The sequence below is a fragment of the Notothenia coriiceps genome, unplaced genomic scaffold (genome assembly GCF_000735185.1).
Source record: "Notothenia coriiceps isolate Sejong01 unplaced genomic scaffold, NC01 NC01_scaffold00037244, whole genome shotgun sequence".
Classification (NCBI taxonomy): Eukaryota; Metazoa; Chordata; class Actinopteri; order Perciformes; family Nototheniidae; genus Notothenia; species Notothenia coriiceps.
In genome coordinates, this window is record NW_011369945.1 from 22,924,425 (window position 1) to 22,945,085 (window position 20,661).

At 42.0% G+C, this 20,661-nt stretch overlaps 2 protein-coding genes across 2 annotated transcripts in view; both read right to left on the reverse strand.

Annotated features, from left to right (window-relative positions):
• The window catches only part of LOC104965433 (D(2) dopamine receptor-like), a 19,208-nt gene extending 2,324 nt beyond the window's left edge, over nt 1–16,884 (reverse strand). The window contains exon 1 of the mRNA XM_010794389.1: nt 16,754–16,884. The gene's annotated coding sequence lies outside the window, so the exon portion shown is untranslated. The remainder of the gene's footprint in view (nt 1–16,753) is intronic.
• Nucleotides 16,885–19,032: 2,148 nt separating this feature from the next.
• On the reverse strand, nt 19,033–20,315 carry LOC104965030 (thiosulfate sulfurtransferase/rhodanese-like domain-containing protein 1). Its single transcript, XM_010793971.1, has 4 exons — nt 20,129–20,315; nt 19,904–20,026; nt 19,666–19,828; nt 19,033–19,345 (listed from the first exon to the last, which is right to left on the reverse strand). Exons 1-4 carry the CDS (start codon nt 20,133–20,135, stop codon nt 19,291–19,293), a joined length of 348 nt encoding a protein of 115 aa, XP_010792273.1. The 5' UTR covers nt 20,136–20,315; the 3' UTR covers nt 19,033–19,290.
• Nucleotides 20,316–20,661: the final 346 nt, after the last annotated feature.

Consider the following 20,661-nt stretch of genomic DNA (forward strand, 5'->3'; position numbering starts at 1 on the left):
AATTGTAGTTGAAATATAACCAGTGATGCATGACGTCCACTTTAGTAGACAGGTGGTTAATCATGATTTCCTGCAAACATAAAATCAATGCTTTGATAATTTATGAATTATATGATTCCTTAGTTGTTACTTGATGTCACCACATTTTTTATACCTGCAGGGGANCCTGCTGATGTTCAGGTGTATATCAGTATGTAGTGTCTCTACTTTAAAGAGTCCTCTCCTGCTGATGTTCAGGTGTATATCAGTATGCAGTGTCTCTACTTTAAAGAGTCCTCTCCTGCTGATGTTCAGGTGTATATCAGTATGTAGTGTCTCTACTTTAAAGAGTCCTCTCCTGCTGATGTTCAGGTGTATATCAGTATGTAGTGTCTCTACTTTAAAGAGTCCTCTCCTGCTGATGTTCAGGTGTATATCAGTATGTAGTGTCTCTACATGTCTCCATGCTTTAATTTTCAAAAAGCTCTTTATTTTTCTCACTGTCTGTGCTGCAGCACCTCTTTTCACCCTCTGTCTGAAACCAGAGCCCTGTCTGCTCTGATTGGTTAGCTGGCCGGCTCTGTTGCGTTTGGGCAACCGCTTACATATGTCCCGCCCCCTTAGACTATCACGTACGATGTGTTGGAGCGCTAGCCAATAGAAACGCAAGTGTGATGTAGTGATGTCCCCTTGTTGTGGAAGTAAACAAAGGAGGCGTTTCAGGCCCATCATTGTTCCCTGATTTTAGCCTTTGCAGATCATTTACATGCATCCATTATAACACACTACGGGAGAGCATGAGAGGACCCCTCTAAAGATGAATGCTAATAGGGATTTTAATAAAGCTAATTTGTTTTTTTAATATCTTTGTCCCTTGTTCTTCTTGTCACACGAGCTGCAAGTGTGTGGATGTTGTGTGATGGATAACCCACAAATGTTGTTCAACCTAATTAGCGTGAAAACATTTTCAATTTCCAGAAGACACTGACCCCCCCCCCCTCCACAGTAAAGCGATAACACCTCTAACCCAGTGCAGTCCTGCTCAGACCGACAGGCTTTCACTCAGGCTCCATAATGCCTGCTAATAACTGTCTGACGAAGATAAATTGGACCCAAGCTCCGTCCCCTGACTGCTGATTCTCCTCAGCCCAAGAAGGGAATCAACGCCAACCTCCACAGGCAGGCGGTGGGCACACAAGGGAATTGGGAACACAATGTACAGAGAGAAACACATATTTAGACTTCCTACTTTCCGAATCCTAAACATTTTGTATTATATTTCTTTAAAACATCTCAAAAAACAATGAATAAATCACAAGCTTTGACGGACAAAAGAAAACAATCTATGGCTGTAAAAGAAATGGGAACATTGTCCTGTCTTTTCAAATGTTTCACAAAACTCAATCTCAACCCGCCTACAAACAATACACTTACTTTCATTGAATAGGCTCCGAGCCTCTGAAAAGCATACAGATGAAGGATTGGTTTATGAAAGTGCTTGCTATTGATCCATAATGCATGTCACAAAGGAAATAATGGAGCGTCAACAAGTGTGAGTAATCCTAAAGCCGTATGCTATGGAAATAAATCAAATAGACTGTACACAATGAGTTTGTTGTCTCACTATAAGGAAAATATTCTCTATTTGGAAGTCCAATACATCTCCTCGTTAGGACATTTGGTCCTCTCAAGTAGAGCACAAATACAAACAACACATTTACACTCTATACTTGATTTAACACGTTCACCCCCTCACACTAAAAGGCTGCGGCACACATGTGGGCACATATTGAACCTTGTGTGCCGTGTGGGAATATGAGGGTGACTCAGTGAGGCTCTGCAGACACTTCAGTTTGAACATATGTGATCTATACTTTGGCAGCACTTAAGAGCGATGAATCTCTCTGTAAAAAGAGACACAGCGGGAGCAGGTTAAGAGACTGCAGCTGGAGAGGATCTGTCAGAGTGCTCACGCTGTTTTACATACAGTTCAACTTGTATATCAAATCAGGGTTGGGAGGTACTTTAAACTGATTCTGTTTCCTAGTTAGATGTCAAACAATCGTAGCATCACAATATAAAAGTAACCTGATTACTTCCTGTTACTTTTGGATAATATCAAATGCGATGTGTCCTCTGCTCAGAGATGTTGTGTGTAGGAAAGCCTGCCTTTCTTTATTCCTTGTTACGTGTTATCTGCTACTCCCTAAACCTGCATATACTTTTTCTGATATAATCGTGAAGGAGATGCAACTTTTTGAGCTATCTTTCTTCACAAAAGTTGGACCTTTTCACTGCCCCTGTATTGAATATATAACAAAAACAAGGATAAATCTTGACCTGAAATAATCTCCAGACAACAAATGGAGATGCTGCCGAAGTCAGGAAACACATTTGCTCCTCAGGATGTATTGTTCAAAGTGAGCACTTAGTCATTACTGCCAATGCGCGCACTTCCTTCAAGTACAAGCCATACATCAGCAGAACCATCCAAAGGTAAGGTATAGCTTGCTCAAGGGCACATGATTAGTGCCTGCTGCAGGATTGGACAGGAGATACTCGGTCACTTTTACTGCACAATCACACCTGCAGGCCAACCAGCAACCCTGTGGTCACAACAAGCTAATCCCCATCCGTCAGATTACAGCCCGCGGGCGACGGTGCGTTCACGGCCAGCTGTAGGATTTGAAAGTCTTTGCGTTGGTCTCAAATGCTTTTCCCGCAGCTGTTTCCCAGATATTACTGACCTTTACATTCCTGCTAAATCATGAAATATTGTACCTTTGTGTCATCTTCTCATGACTCATTCCTTATGGGATTTTAAACCCTTTGAATCTGAAATAAAAAACGCTGTAGCTGCATGACTGCCTTCAGAGACTCATGACTGATTCTTGGCGAGGTTCCCGGCTACCTTAATTCACCTTTCATAGGATATAATCATGTTTAACTTGTCAGATTCTGCCCACTGAGAATGTTAATTATGTTTTTTTTAATGGTTGACCTGCTGCTGAATTTTCTGCTCACTGTCAGAAATAGAGCTTTTTGCTGACAGTGAGCGAACGTTGGGCAGCGGCTGCTTGTTAAACATTACTTGACTTCAACCAGGTGATTTTCAGACGCCATGTGGACAAACACCTGCCCTTGAGCAACTCACTCAGTTGCCCCCAAGATTAAAGGATGGCATTACACACCCACACACCCAATCATGGCCCCTCTGCAGTGTGTCTTCCGCATGCTGAGTATTACTTTGATGAAATGCGGATGCTCAGAGTCACGTCTTCGGTACAAGTAATGGAGTTTCTGGAGAGAAGGATGTGAGCTGAGAAAATGAACAATTACCACTCGAGTATGAATCATTAACGTGCAAATACGAATTAACAGCAAACATACATTTCAATTTGCCCCTTGCAGTTGCTTCAACATAATTTCAAGCGCAGCCAATTAACCAAAGAAGATGAAGTTGTGTTAGTATTCAATATGTGCTCTGGCAATTATGTTTAATCTACAATAATTGTATCATCATTATCTTCTTCCCATCACCCACGCCCTTGTCACTAGATAATAAGTTCCTAATGATTCTAATCTGTTTTGAATTTAGCTCAATTTTCTTGTTTTCTCTCCAGCGTCGGCTACTCACTGCCAAGCATCTGAATATCAATCTCTTCCACAACCTCTCTGCTTTCTCTACTTTCTCACCCTTCTTCCCTTCAGTGATTCCCCAAAGCCAAGTGGATAAACCTCTTGAAATACATGCCGACTTAAAGGTCTATGTTATTAGCAGATATGAATGGATACAAAGCAGAAATAGCTAGCAAAAAGGCTACACAAATCTAAAAAGTCGAAGACGAAGGAATAACAGTTGAAATGGATAAACGTAATGAATTCAAAACGTTGTTAGTTGCAAAATCTTAAAGGTCCGTATGTCATGGCCATTTCTACTGATCATAATTCCATTGTTGAGGTCTACTAGAATACATTTACATTGTTCAATGTTCCAAAATCAAATGGTTTCTCATACAGCATCTCTGTATAGTATGTCAGCCCAGTCTCACGGCATTTCGTGTCATAGTCACGAAATTAATTTAATCTATTGATTCGTGTTCACCAACACGATTTTCGCATTTTTTTCGTCTCACACAGCACGATTTTAAAAGCAATGCATTTCTATTGGTAGCATGTTTCGTGTGCACCACGTCTTTTTGTCCGGTCGGGTCTTGGAATACCAGAAGCTGTGTGGTTCATAAAAACATATTTTGACTCAATATCTCACCCTAAGCCTATCCCTTTTATTTTAAATTGTATAATGTCTGAGTTCTTTTGCCGTCGGCGAGGAAAATAAATTGGGCTCAGAGCCTCAGAATACTGAAATCTTTCTGAGGCTCTGAGCCCAATTTATTTTCCTCGCCGACGGCAAAAGAACTCAGACATTATACAATTTAAAATAAAAGGGATAGGCTTAGNCATTTCTTCCACAGCAAAGTTGACGAAAAAAAAAAGTTCAACTCGTCTTGACGTCGACGCTCACCCCGCTCGCGCATCACAGAATGTAAACAACACTGTATAGAGTGAACGTGTGGAGCTCACACGATACGAGAAACAACAGCCAGATGAAAACAATCTAATCCATCTCATTACCCGACGAACATTTCTACTAAAGGACCGGGCAAAAAGTGGGGGAAAACTATCTGCACCCCGTGCAACTGTGTGTTTGGAGCATAAGAGAAAATCGACGGTGACGACCCACTATTGATTCATTCAAACATTCGAAAATGCTTCTGCTGCTGCGGACAAGAAAGCCAAAACGACTCATGCTCACCGAGGCATCAACCTCCAAAACCCTTTCGAGGGATATCAAGAAACGAAATGGAGTAGCCTACAAGATTGAAGCTGGTCAGGATAACGCAACGAGTACATGAAAACAGAAATGAGGCGGGAGAAGTGTGTGTGTGTGCGGTGTGGGGGGGGGGGTGTGTGTGTGTGTGGTGTGCTGTGAGATTAAAAAAGCCCAATTGTTTTACAATAAATAAACATTGAATGTGTTTAATTGAATAGTAAAGGGGTTTAACGTTAGTGGCAGGTTGTGTGTGAGAGAGAATAAATAAGACAGCCCAATATTTTTTTTTTAAATCGATAATTTTTTCCCGCATATTTAGCATATTTCGCAACTTTCCGCATATTTCGCAACTTCCCGCAGTTTCACCGCATAAAATCACATAAAACCCCGCATGTTTAATCGCATAATCAAGGATTTTTGCCCGCCTTTTTCTGGAGGGTCTACTATATGGTTAATCGATACAGCGTAGTCTCGTGATACCTTGCGTGACGATTTTATCGATACACGGATGCCATCGATATTTTATTTTATAAACTGTAGCATATCCCTCAGAAAGATGGTCGTATATAAAACAGGAAGTTACGTTAAAACATTTAAACAATTGCAATGGAAGTAACAAAAACAATGCCATCTCCTTTTCAGGTTCAAATAACACAAATTGGGCTATTTAAATAAACTATTTGTATTGCAAATACATTTTTCAACCAGGAAGGGAAGACGGACATAGATATGAGCATATTAGCATATCGTAGAATCGCAATACTATCGTATCGTGGCTTAAGCATCGCGATAGTATCGTATCGTGGGGAGCCTGGTGACTCCCACCCCTACTATATGGCCATATCTAAAATACTGCTGAGTAACTTGAGGGCTTGTATCTTTGTGTTTCATGGAACAATCGGCACTAATCCCTGAACAAAGAGCATCCATCTTCTATCAGTGAACTACATTGACATGGGTAGCCAGCCATCATCTCCAAGAATGATAAATCCTTCAGAGGCGCATTGAAAGAAAAGCGATATTTTCAAAAGTTCATACATCACTGACTGACCCGGGCCAGCCCACATACCTGTCAATAAATCTTCCCTTGTGGTCACACGCTGCCTGTGGAAGAATTCAATTGAATAATTTTGCAGTTGAGGGAGCAGCTTGTTTCTGTTATTGGAGTCCTTATTATGGCCCAGCAAGCATTTACTGCCTCAATTGATATTCTGAAAATATGGGTTCAAGCCAACGGGGCAAATCCTGAAACGGTCTCATGCAGGGTTTACTCCAATGGCAAGGAAATAATCCTGCCCTCAGGGCTTTTTAACACTGTGTATGCCACCCTGTGAATGATTTGACTCATTGTGCAGCAGGTAATACGAAACACTGCTTCTAACGCTGCATTGGAAAACTACTGGAGAGGAAAAAGACCAACATATTAGGTCATGAATGTCATGCTTAAAAGGAAAGTCATGTGTGGATTTCATAGAAAGAAAGTCTGAGTGTCTGATGTAACAGGCTATATGCAGGAATCCTGAAGTCACATGTAATTCCTTTTAAGACCTTGTTTAAGACCCTTTCCATACACTTTAAGACCTCATCGCCACTTTGAGTTTTAACTGGTTACCTTGGCGACACACTTTACCTCACTATATTGACTATATACAGTATTGATTGTCCTTCCTCCTTATCTTCCAACCATTTGGACGCAGACTTGCATTTCCCCATAACGATGTTGCTTAGCAACCGGCGTAAACGGACCTTCGCGCGCTATCAAGCAGTGAGAGTGCGATGTCCTGTTCAGATGACGTCACATCCAACGGGATGCCATAAATAAACTACACAGAATCACACTACACACCTACGCAATGATTACATTCAGGCAGACTGTAGAATACAACCTCTTTGGACAATTTATATACTTATTGAAAACAAGCTACAAAATTTAATACCTTGGAAAATGCCGTTTAATACTTTTTAATAGCCTTCATTTTCGCTAAATTGATTTATCAACTTTTAATACTTTTTAAGACACCCTGATTAAAGTAAACGAGTGAACATGGGAAGTTTCCTGTGCTTTGGTGTTTCTGCATGTCATGTAATTAAAGCCCGAAAGTCAACTCTTTTTTTTTTTTTTTTGTTGCAGGGAGGAGAACAAATGAATTCAAGTCTTTTCAGTTTGCGGATTTCAACTTTGTTTGACATAAAACGTGCACTTTAACAGATTTGTATTTCCTTTAACACGGTTCTTCCACAGTGTGTCAGCTGTTTAGAAAAGGGTGTGAAAAAGTCTGCTGCCTGTGGCCAAAAGAATGAACTATGGCAGACTGGAGATGGTGAATAGGCCTTTTACAGGTCACAGGACCCATTCAGCCCGCTGACATTGTTATTATCTGACCGTCATAGATGGGCCTAATTAATATTCTCATCATAGGCCTCTGGAACATTGTAAACAAAATTATCCGCTGAGTACCATTTGCTTATTCAGTCGCTCGTTGACTCCGCCAGTGAGAAACTAGCACTCTGCAGAAAATGAACACAAAGTGAAGGCGAACTGGCGGACAAGCACGACTCCTTTTCATGGCCAGAATCACTCTTTTCATCTCCTCTGAGGGGACAAAGGGGGAAATGAAACACTACGTTGAAGAGGGTTTTTGGCTTGATAATAATCACTTAAGTATTAGTTTGGTACAAAGATATGGGATAAATAAGAACGTTGTCAAGCTGAAATAAAGGCAAAAATGTATATATAGCTATTTAAGTATTGATTAAGCACTTTTTTATTTAAAAATGAAGTATCTTACAAGTCTTACGAGTTATAGGATTATGGATGCTATTTTTGTCTTTAAGGTTACCAAGCTTGAAATATCTTTGCATCGGTATTTGTGATATATTTAAAGTGTATTTTAATAGATGGTTGTTCCTCTCCGTGGGGCGTTGGGAGAGTTATGAAGTGTCGTGAGGAAGGGGGACCTGAAGCTGACAGACATGTTCTCGAGGCGACCGGTCTCATGACGGAGCCCCTTCAGATGGGAAAGTGAACAGACTGAAATGCTAATTTTCATGATAAATCTGCGGTATGAAATTGTCGGTACAGAGCTGCGGCCCCGAGGCTGTGCGTTATTGCTTTATTCTATTAGTCAGTTATTACCGGCAATCACAGTCAGCCCCCACCGCCCCCCCGCACACAAAGCCCCTTTTACATTACATTTATCAGGTGTTGTACAAACGTTGAAAACATATGACGGCAGAGGGGGTTTGGGGGGGGGGGCCTCTGCTGAGGGAGGGGCCCTCCAGCTGGCCCACAGTGCATCTGTTCTCCGGGCTGCAGTGACACCATGAGGGCCACTTATATCTTCTCCTATACATCCCAGTTCTGACCTCATGTTTATGTACATTGGAGAATCTCTTGACACTGCTAAGGCTCAAGTGTGTGAACGTCGCTGTCAGATACATGTAGCTAATCACCTGACTATGCACTTGTAATTGAGCTACCTCTCCGCCCAGATGTTCAGCCCCGTGCCCTCTCTCCACTTCCTCTTATGGGAGCGCCAGCCTGAGGCTATTTACATCACTATCTGTGGAGTAATTACCATACTGTTTTATATAATGCCAAGGCAATCATAGGGTGATAACATGCAATTAAGCAGTGTTCTCTGATTTGTACGTAGGCAATCTTGCATCACTCCAGCCCCGAAGATAAAGTGCCCGTTTCAAAATGTCACTTTCTAGTAGCTTAATCTGATTATTTTCAATTAATATGCATGTCTTTGTATCCTGGGATTGCAGCCGTTATTGACATTGATAAATTGAGCTCATTTCGATCCGGATTTGAGCCAGAGACACCCCATTTGGTTAAATGTCACCTGTTCTACTCGCTTCTCTCTTTGTTTGGCGCTTCATTTTTAGGGATTAGAGAAAAGGACAAACATCGAGGGGGTTTGTTGGGATATAATTGTTTGTCATGTCATTTCTGCACCTTGCAAATTCCCCGTGAGTCCCGTTGGAAGCAGGCAGGCGTGGATGACAGGTGCCAGGGGGCTCGGTGTTTATAGAGTCGCCCAGGAGAGTAATGTGGGCCGGGGGCCTCAAGAGACAGTCTGCCTGTCTCACTGAAGCAGCTCTGCATCACAGCCTCACAAATCTCTGATGCAGACGTGAGAGGGAAAAACAAAACAAGAGTGGAAATGTTCATGTTTGCAGGTACAGCGGAGAGTCTACTCATCTTCCTTCGCATACTGGAAACTCAAATGTTTCGCTTGTACCTCAGACCTGTGATTTTCAAGAGAGACCGTGGGAAATTGTCCAATATCACAAAATCAATCCAAATAAATATTATTTTGTCGTTGCAAATAAAATCCAACAGTGCCGTGGTCACAAGCAAACCTAAACGTCATCTCCAAAGGAATAAGCCGTCCAGTGTTTCCCACAGAATTTGGAGGCGTGTGGTGCAGTGGGTTGAGCGTTGGTGTACAGATCAGGGGGTCACAGGTTCAAACCCCACTGCAGTCAGCATGTCGTTGTGTCCCTGGGCAAGACACTTCTCCCCAAATTGCTCCTGTGGGGATTGTCCACAGTATTGAGTATGTAAGTAGCTTTGGATAAAAGCGTCTAACAAGTGACATGTAATAATAATAATAATGAATTTGATTCTATTTGTGGGGGCACCGCACAAAAAAAGAAAAGCCAAAGGCCCCTTAACCTATTCGGGTGGTCCACTCATCCACCCCCCCTCAAATAAGATAATACATGCTACTGTAGAGAACGTTCTTGTTGCTCTGTGTTGCATTGTGGGTGAAACACACCGGAGTTGAGGATCTGTGGGGTTTATTCTCCCAAAAATATAATTTAGGCATTTAGCAGATTTACAATGACCAATTACAGGGACATTCTCCCTGGAGTAACCGAGGGCTAAGTGCCTTACTCAAGGGCAAGTGGTGTTCCAGGCGGGATTTGAACTCGCAACCTTCCGATCATCAGCCCACCTCTATATCCATTAGACTACAAAAAAATAAAAATAAATAAATAATAATAATAATATTTTTATGAGATCCATTTGTGGCGGACCATATTTAATTGTGGCGGCCCGCCACAAATAAATCAATGTATGGGAAACTGTCACTTCCAAACAAGAACCGGGACTATTTCTGTTCACCTGCGTTTGTACATTTCTGAACAAACGGGTAACTTTCTCAAAGCTAGCTACTTAGGAGCTGAACTCGTAGCCAAATTGAGAGACTTGTAATTTAACTATCATTATATGCTGCTGCAATGTGTCATTTAGTCACTTTTTTTGTTGTGCTGTGGGATTCTGGGAGTTTAACTAATGCAGCAGCACTTAATACGGTCTGGCTTGTTCGAAGTGAATATGTCAGCACTTTTCTTTTTGTCCTCAGGTTAAATCCCCATGGTTTATTGCACTGTAAGTTGCTTTGGACAAAGGCATTAGTTAGATGCAATGTAATGCAGTTGAGTTTCAGAGCTGGGAAGTAACTAAGTACATTTTGAGGTACTTGAGTATTTCAATTTCATGCTACTTTATACTTCTAGGGAAATAACGTAATTTTACTCCACTACATTTATTTCACAGCTTTAGCAACTGTTAACTAAATGCATCTCTAAAAATTAGACTTAGTGGACTTACTCTTTAGGTCCCAAGCGTTTAAATATATATCAATCACAACTGTGTTTGTCTACAACATTAAAATCTACTTGATGCAACAATACTATCTAGAAATGTCACATATACAAATATAATTATGAACACACATAGCGGCCATTTTCTGCACTATGATCACTTTTGTACTTTTACTGAAGTAAGACTTTGAATGCAGGACTTCTACTTGTAATGGAGGATTTTGACAATAATGTCTTGGTACTTTCACTCAGGTAAGGCTACATACTTCTTCCACCACTGTTGAGTTTATATATTTCTAGGGAAGACATCTTATTCGGTTGTAGTGAGCAGGCAGCTCCGTCACATCCGAGCAGATTCTTCCGTGTAGCCTGAGGGAGCGTGGTGCTCACCGTTTGAAGATTAAAACATCCACTGTCATTTCCTGCTCCAGTGGTTGCTTTCCCCAAGAAGAGTGCAGATATGAATTGTATTTTCCACCCCCTTCAGAGCTGATTATCGAGACGCAGCCTTTCAGTGGCCTCCACGTTTCATGGTGGTCCCAGGAACAAGCCACCAAAGAGGCGCAATCGGAGGGGTTTCGGATCAGCTGTGTGTTGTATTTGTGTAAGCCATTGTTCCAAGCAAATACAAAAGGTGAAGCATGGCTAAATCCTTTCTACTTCCTTCTCCGTGTGTGTGTGTGTGTGTGTGTGTGTGTGTGTGTGTGTGTGTGTGTGTGTGTGTGTGTGTGTGTGTGTGTGTGTGTGTGTGTTGGTGTATTTAGACCCTGCTTTCAGTCTTCCTCCACAGCCCATCAGTGCGTTGTCAGCAGCACGTCCAGTCCGGAGGAAAGGCCCGGGATGGGATGGGTGCCATGGTGGGGGGGCCCTAATAGAGCCATCAGTCAAGTGCCTGTCCAGCCGAGCGTACCGCGGGGCGTTAGCGTTAATGCTGAGGAGCAGGGCTGTTTGTCAAAGTGCATCCAATGTGAAGGAAGTTGTTAGTTAAGTGTGTGTGTCCTGTCACACGGCTGCACGGACATCCCAGCGGAACAGCTTCTGTGGCTGCTTTGGTTTTTACTCACTATTTGATATGCTAGCCGTATTTCAACGGCATTACAACCACTACTATATATATTTATTTTCCTAATACAAGAGTGACGGAAGGGATTTGACTGATAACCAATGCACTTTCATCCAACATGGAGAATTCCTCTAGAAGACTGATGAGCTTTTTCATGATTTTCTATATCAGAAAACGATATGGGTTCATTTTAGAAATATTACAATTGGCCGTTAACTTTTTTGTATAAACTTGATATCAATATGAACCCCCAGCAGTCAGTTACTCATCACAGTATTGCAAACTATTAAAAACTACACGTGTATTTCATATTCTGGTGGAATCCCAAATGATTCCAAAGATACTAAACATTTTGAGTTGAAATATGGGGAAATGTATATAAAATCATGAACAATACAATTCATATTTAAATTTGTAGGAGTCATCATGTTTAGAATTTTATATTTTTTCAAAGTCATATACTACCCTTTAAAACATGTTGCACGAGCCAACACAAAATATCTGAATCACAAATCCTTTACTCACGTTCAAGGTAGAAAAAGATATAGCATTATTTTAAAAAGAGGTAACATGTGTCAGCCAGATAACAGTCGTCAAAGTATGTATTGAGTCATTTCACAGAAGCATACAGGATGCTAAGGGTTTATAGAAAAATAACAAGCCCTCATCAGAAATCAGAGCTACTTTACTGCAGATATGTATTCGCTAAGTAATGTCCGGAGCCAAAGACCTCCATGGCTATTTTAAGAGGTTGGCCCAAAGTGTGTGTGCATGTTTGTGTGCAAGCCACTTCCTGCGTGACCTTCTGGAGTGTGAGAGGAGCCGCAGTGAGACACACTCCAACTCTGCATGGAGCGCCAACACTGCCCACTCTGCACCATCAGATCAGCAAATCACTCACTGCTACACACACTGCTACACACACACACACTGCTACACACACTGTTTTCTGCATGTGATTTGAACCCTCATAAATACCACTATAGCTCCTTTCCCCCCTCTCTAATCGTCATTTAAATCAGCAGATATGAAAGTGCTGACGAGTTCATTGCCTTTACTTCAAGTGCTAAACCCCAGAGCACACTGTATAATTCTCACTTCTATTTATTGTTTTTCAACAAATATACATATGCTGAAATGAGCGTGTGAACCATGTCTTGTTATGTGTGAAAAATGAGCCGTGTATACATATTTCTACAACACTCTTTCTCCACTCAGACACCCTTTTCAACACCATTTACAAGAGTAAACAGTTCTGTTGTTTATGTGCCACACGAGTGCACCTTGGGAAGCTGCGTAGAAGAAGACGTTCCTCTGCAACACAGTCTCACGGCATTTCGTGTTCACCAACACGATTTTCCCCTTTTTTTCGTGTTGCACAGCACGATTTTAAAAGCAATGCAAATAATAACAAATTAGAAGGAAAAACAGATTTAAAAAATACAGATTTCAGTATTCTGACACAGAACGATTTTAGAAGCAATGTATTTCTATTGGTAACTACATGTTTCGTGCCTGCAGCAAATAATAACAAATTAGAAGGAAAAAAATATGACAAAAAATACAGATGTCAGTATTCTGAGGCTCTGAGCCATTTCTTTTCCTCGCGGACGGCAAAAAAACTCAGACATTATACAATTTAAAATAAAAGGGATAGGGTTAGGCTTAGGGTGAGATATTGAGTAAGAACATGTTTTTATGAACCACACAGCTTCTGGTCTTCCAAGACCCGACCGGACAAACAGACGTGGTGCACACGAAACATGCTACCAATAGAAATGCATTGCTTTTAAAATGGTGTTGGTGAACACGAATCAATAGATTAAATTAATTTCGTGACTATAACACGAAATGCCGTGAGACTGGGCTGTCCTCGGACACGTGTCTGACTTTCTGTCCGGTGCATCCCGACGCTTCTTTGGGAGCAGAATGTTGCCTGGGGGCTGAAAGTGAAATGGGTCAGCTGTTTCCAATACAGCAAAAGCAAAAGCAGAAGTGGAGATGTAAAGATAGCACATGTTGGAGCAGATAGATCTTATGCTCACATGGGACCTGCTGCTTGTTTAGAGAATCTCCGATCAAAGCCTTCCCTCCTGAGAATGGCTTTATTAGATTTCACACCTTCCCCCTAGGAGACCCGGGGCAAGCATGCTTCACTACATCAATAAATATTCATCCTTCTCTCAGATCAATGCCTTTGCAATTTTACCGTTACATAGCGACGCATTACCCGTGATTGTTTTTGACACAAATATTTAATGTATTAAAGCCCCATATGTTGTGCCACCCTCAGAATAAGCCTGTATCTTCCCTGGTGATGAACTGTTTCTCTTCAGCGTGACGGCGGAGGGGGAAGAGCAACACAGTGTTTTAATTGGCTGGGATTAAGTTTGGATTGAGAAGACTTTTTGGTTGAATGAGATCCGGGCACGCTGCCAAATGAATAGAAAATGGTGTTCTCTTCCTCTCCACTGGCCATGGCACTCCCTCGTCATTAGTAGNCGCCACCCTAAATGCACCACATAAGCGCATAGGTGCGCCTCAGATGAGGCCCCCCTCCGCAAGGTGTGGCCCCCTCCACAAGGTGAGGCCCCACACAGTCTGCATGATCTGCCTGTAGGGAGGGACGGCCCCGGGTACAGCAGTATTAACTGTAGTTGAAATATAACCAGTGATGCATGACGTCCACTTTAGTAGACAGGTGGTTAATCATGATTTCCTGCAAACATAAAATCAATGCTTTGATAATTTATGAATTATATGATTCCTTAGTTGTTACTTGATGTCACCACATTTTTTATACCTGCAGGGGACGCTTTCCATAAAAGGATTGGCAAGATATAGATGGGTGACTTGGTCCATGTGGCTTTCTGTCGTCCATCTTGGTTTAGAGACATGTCTCATGCACCTACACTGACTTGGCACTGAGGGGCAGTGTATGGGATGATGCAATAGGGTCCTATGTAGTGGCTGATGGTGCAACTATGCAAAAAAAAACAATGCATATACAAGAAAACACATTTTGAATAGCTGTCCACTGTAGTGACCTCTATGCATGATTTAGGAATGAGCTGCCAACAAGATAAATGAAACCCTCTGGAGAGCTGGGATGTAGGCTGTTTGTTTTCATAAAGCATATTCAAGTAACAAGCATAATTTACATTTGATTGATTTTGCTGACTTATAACTTCACTTATGAGGCAATATACCTCTAGTGAGTGGCCCAGCCCTTCGTATATTTGTATGTATGTGGCCCTCGGAGAAAAAGGTTTGGACACCCCTGCTTTAGATTAAAGGGTGGCACATTCAAATCAATGCAAGGCAAGTTTATTCATATAGCACCTTTCAACACAAGGCAATTCAAAGTGCATAAACAGCATTTAGAGCATCAGGAGATAGTGCAGCGGAGATGTGAAAAGTTCAATTAAAAGCAGCGACAGAGAGAAAAGTCTTCAGCCTGGATTTGTTAGTAAGAGTTGCAGCGGACACGAAGGATTCTGTTAGTTTGTTCAAGAAAAATGGAGCATAATAATCAGCAGGTCACCATTGAAAAAGAGGTCAATGATCTCAATGGGTTTTCACCTGAATAAATAAAGGTTTTGAATTGAATTGAATAACTGAACGCTGCTTCCATGTTTGACTGAAAGCAGACCCGTCCCAGAAGACCTGAGAGTTCTGGGTGGTTCATACAAAGATCAGAAATGTATTTGGCCCGAAACCATTCAGATGTTGGTGGCGGCATCATTTCAGGTCGAAGGCCCGCTGGGGAACATCTCTTGGCTCCTTTAGTAACATTAGTCAGACTAATAAATAAAACAGCTGAAAAGCATCCCTGCAGGGGTGTTCCTTGCAGTATACACTTGCTCAAGTGCTTTCCCCCCCCCTGCTGATTGAGAAATGAAGCAAATATCGATGCCTCCTGAAGCTCCTTGGATTCTATAGTTAAGGAACTCGATAAAAGACTCAGCAGAGATGAATGCTCTGAACAAAAAAACTTCCTCAGCGCCATTCAGTCAGCCTCTCAGATGTATAGCGTTCCTTCCTGTAAACAACTTTGAATACGGCAAACTCCAAAAGCAGAGATGGTGACTTCAATGAGGGGCTGGCAGTTTGCCTTTGAGCTGTGTCGGGGAGGTTTGCTCATGAGGGAGTGCTAATAAGTCCAGTCTCAGAGGTCTGGTTGGCTGCCATCCCGGCTCTGCTCCTCGCAATCCATCCTCCCTGGCCTGAATCCACATATCATTGCTGTTAGTGCTCACACCTGTGTCTGCATGTTCAACACACTGATCCATCTCATGCAGTCTCTCTTCCTGCGACAGAAATGAAGAGGCAGAAGCTGAGATCATTTTTAGACCTGGCTCGAACCCAGTAAGGCTTTTTAAAGATGTTCTCAGTCTGTTACTCCACTCAATGGCTCCAGTGTCATTATCAACAAGAGAGGAAGCAGAAACAGCCACTGATACCCGTCCTATTGAAGCCTCCGGATAGGAATGAGTTCATCAAAGTCAGGTGTGACAGGTCGCAGGATGGCAAATCATAAAACCACAAACACATTCATTTACATCCAGTGGCACTCGTTACGTGACACAAAGCTGCCGAGTGCTGCAGTGAATGGTTTGTTTGTATATTGTAACTCAAGTGGAAATGGAAACTGATTCCCCTTGTCACTCTTTTTTTCCCTCTCATATGAACCAATGTTAATGTGCAGAACTCTGAGCTAAACGAGTTTGTGATCTGGACATGAATGGACCCTCAATTGCAAGCTTGTGTGTGTGTGTGTGTGTGTGTGTGTGTGTGTGTGTGTGTGTGTGTGTGTGTGTGTGTGTGCTCTGCAGCCATAGGAAATGGAAGGAGGTTAGTGTATTCACGATATAACTCTAATTATATCAATATGAAGCTTATAATGAATGTAGCATCAAGCAACGCAATTTACTCAGATCAATCATTTGACATTTTATCTCTTCCAAAATTGCAATGCCAAGGAAGATTAATTTGCGCAAATCTAACCCTAATCATTAAATTCAATTAAATGCCCGAGATAGAGCCTCTTATCGGGCTCCATTATCACGCCTCGAGATCAAACACAGTCCAGTAACAGAGGGATCATTGCAATGATCACCTTTCAGAGCGCACACACAACACAAAAAAGCAAAAAAATCGGCAGATAAGAATTTTATTTAAAAAACAGTAACAGGAAACTTCCCACAGGCTTTTAAGGTTGATTTAGTGTGCGTAAAGTAAACAGTCTTACATACCAGTTACTGTTTCCCAGTTGATAATTCATCAGATGCCATCGAGAAAAAGCACCCTCCAGGCAGAGGGGAAAGTTATCCGGTTATCCCGCCCAGCCCCGCGCGGGAGGAGCGCTCGTGCCATTGCGCACAGCGGTCTGTGAATGTGGGAAGCTCCAAATGAACCACTGACTATCTACATTTGCACCAACCCTGTGTGGCTGTGTGAATGTCGGTAACACGTGTTGGGCGTTTTATTTTTGTTACACTTTTTTGCAGCCTCGTGACGCGAGAGGCACGCGTAATTGTGGAGACGTCAGGTGTCTCCCTTTTAGATGCGCGTTTAGGGCTGCAGTGGCAAATGAAGGTGACTTACTGTTACAACCCAAAGAACAGTTCAATGTCAACGTTGTTTTTTTTCTCACGTAAATTAACATTTTATATGATACAACAAATATGAATATGCTGAATTTGTTTCAGTCCTGCCCCACGGCTGAAGTCCTTAACCTGACCCTGAACCATGCAGTCTGGGTTGCTGGAAGTGACATCATAACACAGCATCAGTATAACCTAGCTTAAAGGAGGTCAGGCTAGTCTATGCATACAATTATCTATATGGTATCCCACACGACCTTTTTACACAAGAAAAAACACAAAAAGCCCACTGCAGATAAGAAGTACAGCAAATATCACAATCAGCCTCTGTGTTCTGTTCCTCTATCTCCAACATGGCATTTTAAGATAAGAGCGAAACCCCCTGCAGGATCCGAGCACACCAAACAAACAATGATATCAATGGGAAGTGTTCGAGGGAAGGTGTTTGTATCCTAACCGGTTCCAGCTTGCAAAGAGTTCAATTTATTCATCAACATCAGAGACAATTCTATAGACCTTTGTGTTCTTACATTATCCATCATTAGGGTGGCAAATGAAAACCACATGTTTCCAGATATTGCTATTTTTAACCAATGCACTCACTGTGCCTCCCATGAAGTGCATCTTTTAAGAAGGCCGTGAGCAGCAGGAGAGTGATGATCTGTTCGACGTCGCTGCAGCAGCAGCTGACAAACAGCCCTAACGGATCTTTTTCTCACTACCAACCTGAAGTCGGTTTGTGCTTTAACTTACGCTAAAGTGTCCAGATGTCCTTGGACATTTCAGCCATCCTTCTTCTCCACAGCTGCACGCAGGTTAATATCTCCTGTGAGCAGCAGCTGCAGCGAGGAGAATCTTAACTGCAGCTGACGTGAATCCATACATTAGGAACTTGTCAGAAGTGATGGTGTGTGACATGCATGCCGACTTGTGACTTAAGATGAGTGCACAGCGGCGTCTTCACTCATTCAACATCTAATAAATCCAGACGTCACTTGCTTTCCATTTACGCCTGTGTCGTGCAACACTCAGGAAATCAATCTGTCTCTCCCACGTGAACGGCTGCTCCTGGAAGTGTGTAATTTTATTTTAAGAGGATGTGTGATTCATGTGTTAAACGTGCAACAACAAAAAAAAGGTTTTTAATAGTCCCAGCTTCTTTTTTTTCATGGTTACTGAGAGAATGAACTTCCTCCATGGAGAGACTTAACAGATCATTGATTCCTCCACACACACACCTGCTGTAATGTTGGTGTATTGCAAATAGCCCCGATGAGATTGAGTGGGGTGAAGGAGAAGTGGACCCGCCCCCTCCCCCTCTGAATGGTCACCTCTGATCCCGGTCCAGATTGGGATCCTGACAGCTCACAGGATGCATGGCTTTAGTGAAGGTCAGGCCTGAGAGGGCACGGGCGGCTACACTAATGACAGAAGGACAGTGGGTGGAATAATGGAGATAAAAATGTGGGTGGAATGTTGCTGCCACCTACTGGCCAAGGGATGTAACTGCTTATAACCTGCACTACAACTCAATGCAAACACAGGTTGTTGAGTTTGTATGTAGGAGTATGTTCACAATGTAAAGTGACAGTATTCAAATCAGTCCGTTTTCACATTAAATACTTCTATTATGAGTGTGAATAGAATAACTGGTTAAAGGAATACTTTACCCCCAAAATTAGAACATTTGTATTTCATTACTCACTCCTTTTTTATCTTGAGTTCTTGGGGGCAGCATTTAACAACAGCAAGTAGTAATAATAATACATTTTTTTTCAGTTTGTGCAAGTTATCCAAATATAATTTATCCAATCAGGGATCAAGGATTTTGATCTAAGAACATTTCGACATAGTGGAAAAACTGTAAGAAATTAGCTTCTAGAGCAGAATTAGGACAAACTACGAAAAATATGTACAAAGACAGAAAGTTAAAATGTGTATATAATTTAATCAACATCAAGCACCTTCACAGTTATTGCCATGGAATAAAAAGGTACACAGCTCATGCAAAAACATTAGATATTACAGGTTTCAATTCAGTGTCTATAAAGATGTAACATGGCAGATAAGTATGTCTTTAAAGTGGCATTTACCTATAATGTAGCAGTTAATATGTATGTAAACTTATACAGACTTTTATTATATTCTGTATTATCTGTATTAAAAAGATGTCACTCAGCGTGGGTTCAGTTTCCTTGTAGCTCGGCCCACTCACTGTATCCTCCTTTATAATGTCTGGACCTGGGAAGAAGAAGCATGAAGAGAAGAGCTTAGCCTCTGATCACTGATGTTGCTGTTTCTACTAAAAAGGTCATGCAGCGTTCAACAAACCAAAGCAGGGTATGAGAACACTGCACTCTAATATGCAGCAGGACGGATTCATGATTGAATATATGAGCCATTAACAGTATAGCGCTCCGATGAAGCACATTATGTGGTTGACATTTTCCTACATGATTGCAATCTGAGTCACTTCCCTTTTTTGCTCTTTAGGTAATAACTCTCGCCCTTTAAAAAGGTGATGTAATAATTGGACTACAGGTGCACACTGTGCCCTTTACCTGCTGAATCCCAGCCGGCGGGCGATGTCCAGCGCCTTGGAGCTCCTGCTGCCACTTTTGCAGTGAAACACGATGTTGTCGTCATCTTTCCCAGGAGGCTTTATGTCAAATGTCTGCTGAAACTGCTCCGAGGACAGCTTCAGGGACTCCTCCAGGCTGCCCACTGATATCAAAACAATATAAGATTTAAAAAAAAACATAGACAGGCCCCTTTCATCCCAGATGTGTTAACGCTTACATGGGATGTTGACAGAGTCTGAAATGTGTCCAGCCTGGTATTCATCAGGATTTCTCACATCAAACAGCTGGATGTTTCCGCTGGACAGCATGGTCTTCAGCTGAGAGTAGGTCACCACAGAAGCTGAGGGGGAAACATGACAGATTACACTTTATTGTACAGGTAAATACACCTTTTTACCAATTTCATGCATGCTCCTGCTGCCTGTAGAGCCTACACTCTTACCCTCCATTGGTTTATCCGAGCTGGTCACCGCTGTTAGGATAAACTAGACCTGTTCCCTACCACGGACAGACCATTGTTGTGCACTTGAGAGGCATAGGCAGCCCCTGTGCCTTCAAAACATTATTCTTACAGTGTAAAGTACTCAAACAGCATTCAAGGTTACATTTCATTACAGTAGATTGAGAGACACTGTCACAAAGGCAACGAGGAATATTCAAAGGCTTCCTGTTGGACCTGTTTAAACCTGAGTGTTTGAGCATTCTTGTGTCATATCAGCAAGTAGTGACTTGTTCTTAGCTCTTATTGCCGTCTTCGGGAGAAAAAACTGGTCGCCAGTTCTGTATCCTGTAGTTTGCCGTTTTGTATAAATCACAGCGTCAGGAAACGGTAATCCCCGTCCCCTTATAGATCTATGAAAAACTTCCAAATTGTATTAACTTAACACGATGAAAATTTCGTTCCGTTGCCTACGAATAGTTTAGATCATTTAGTTTCCTCCCAGGCCTTTTGCATTTTGAAAGTATTTTCTTCTT

Coding starts and splice junctions, on each gene's coding strand:
- LOC104965030 (XM_010793971.1), bottom strand. Junction 19,829..19,903: donor AGACTCTGTCAACATCCCAT/GTAAGCGTTAAC, acceptor TTTTGATATCAG/TGGGCAGCCTGGAGGAGTCC. Junction 19,346..19,665: donor CGCCGGCTGGGATTCAGCAG/GTAAAGGGCACA, acceptor TCTTCTTCCCAG/GTCCAGACATTATAAAGGAG.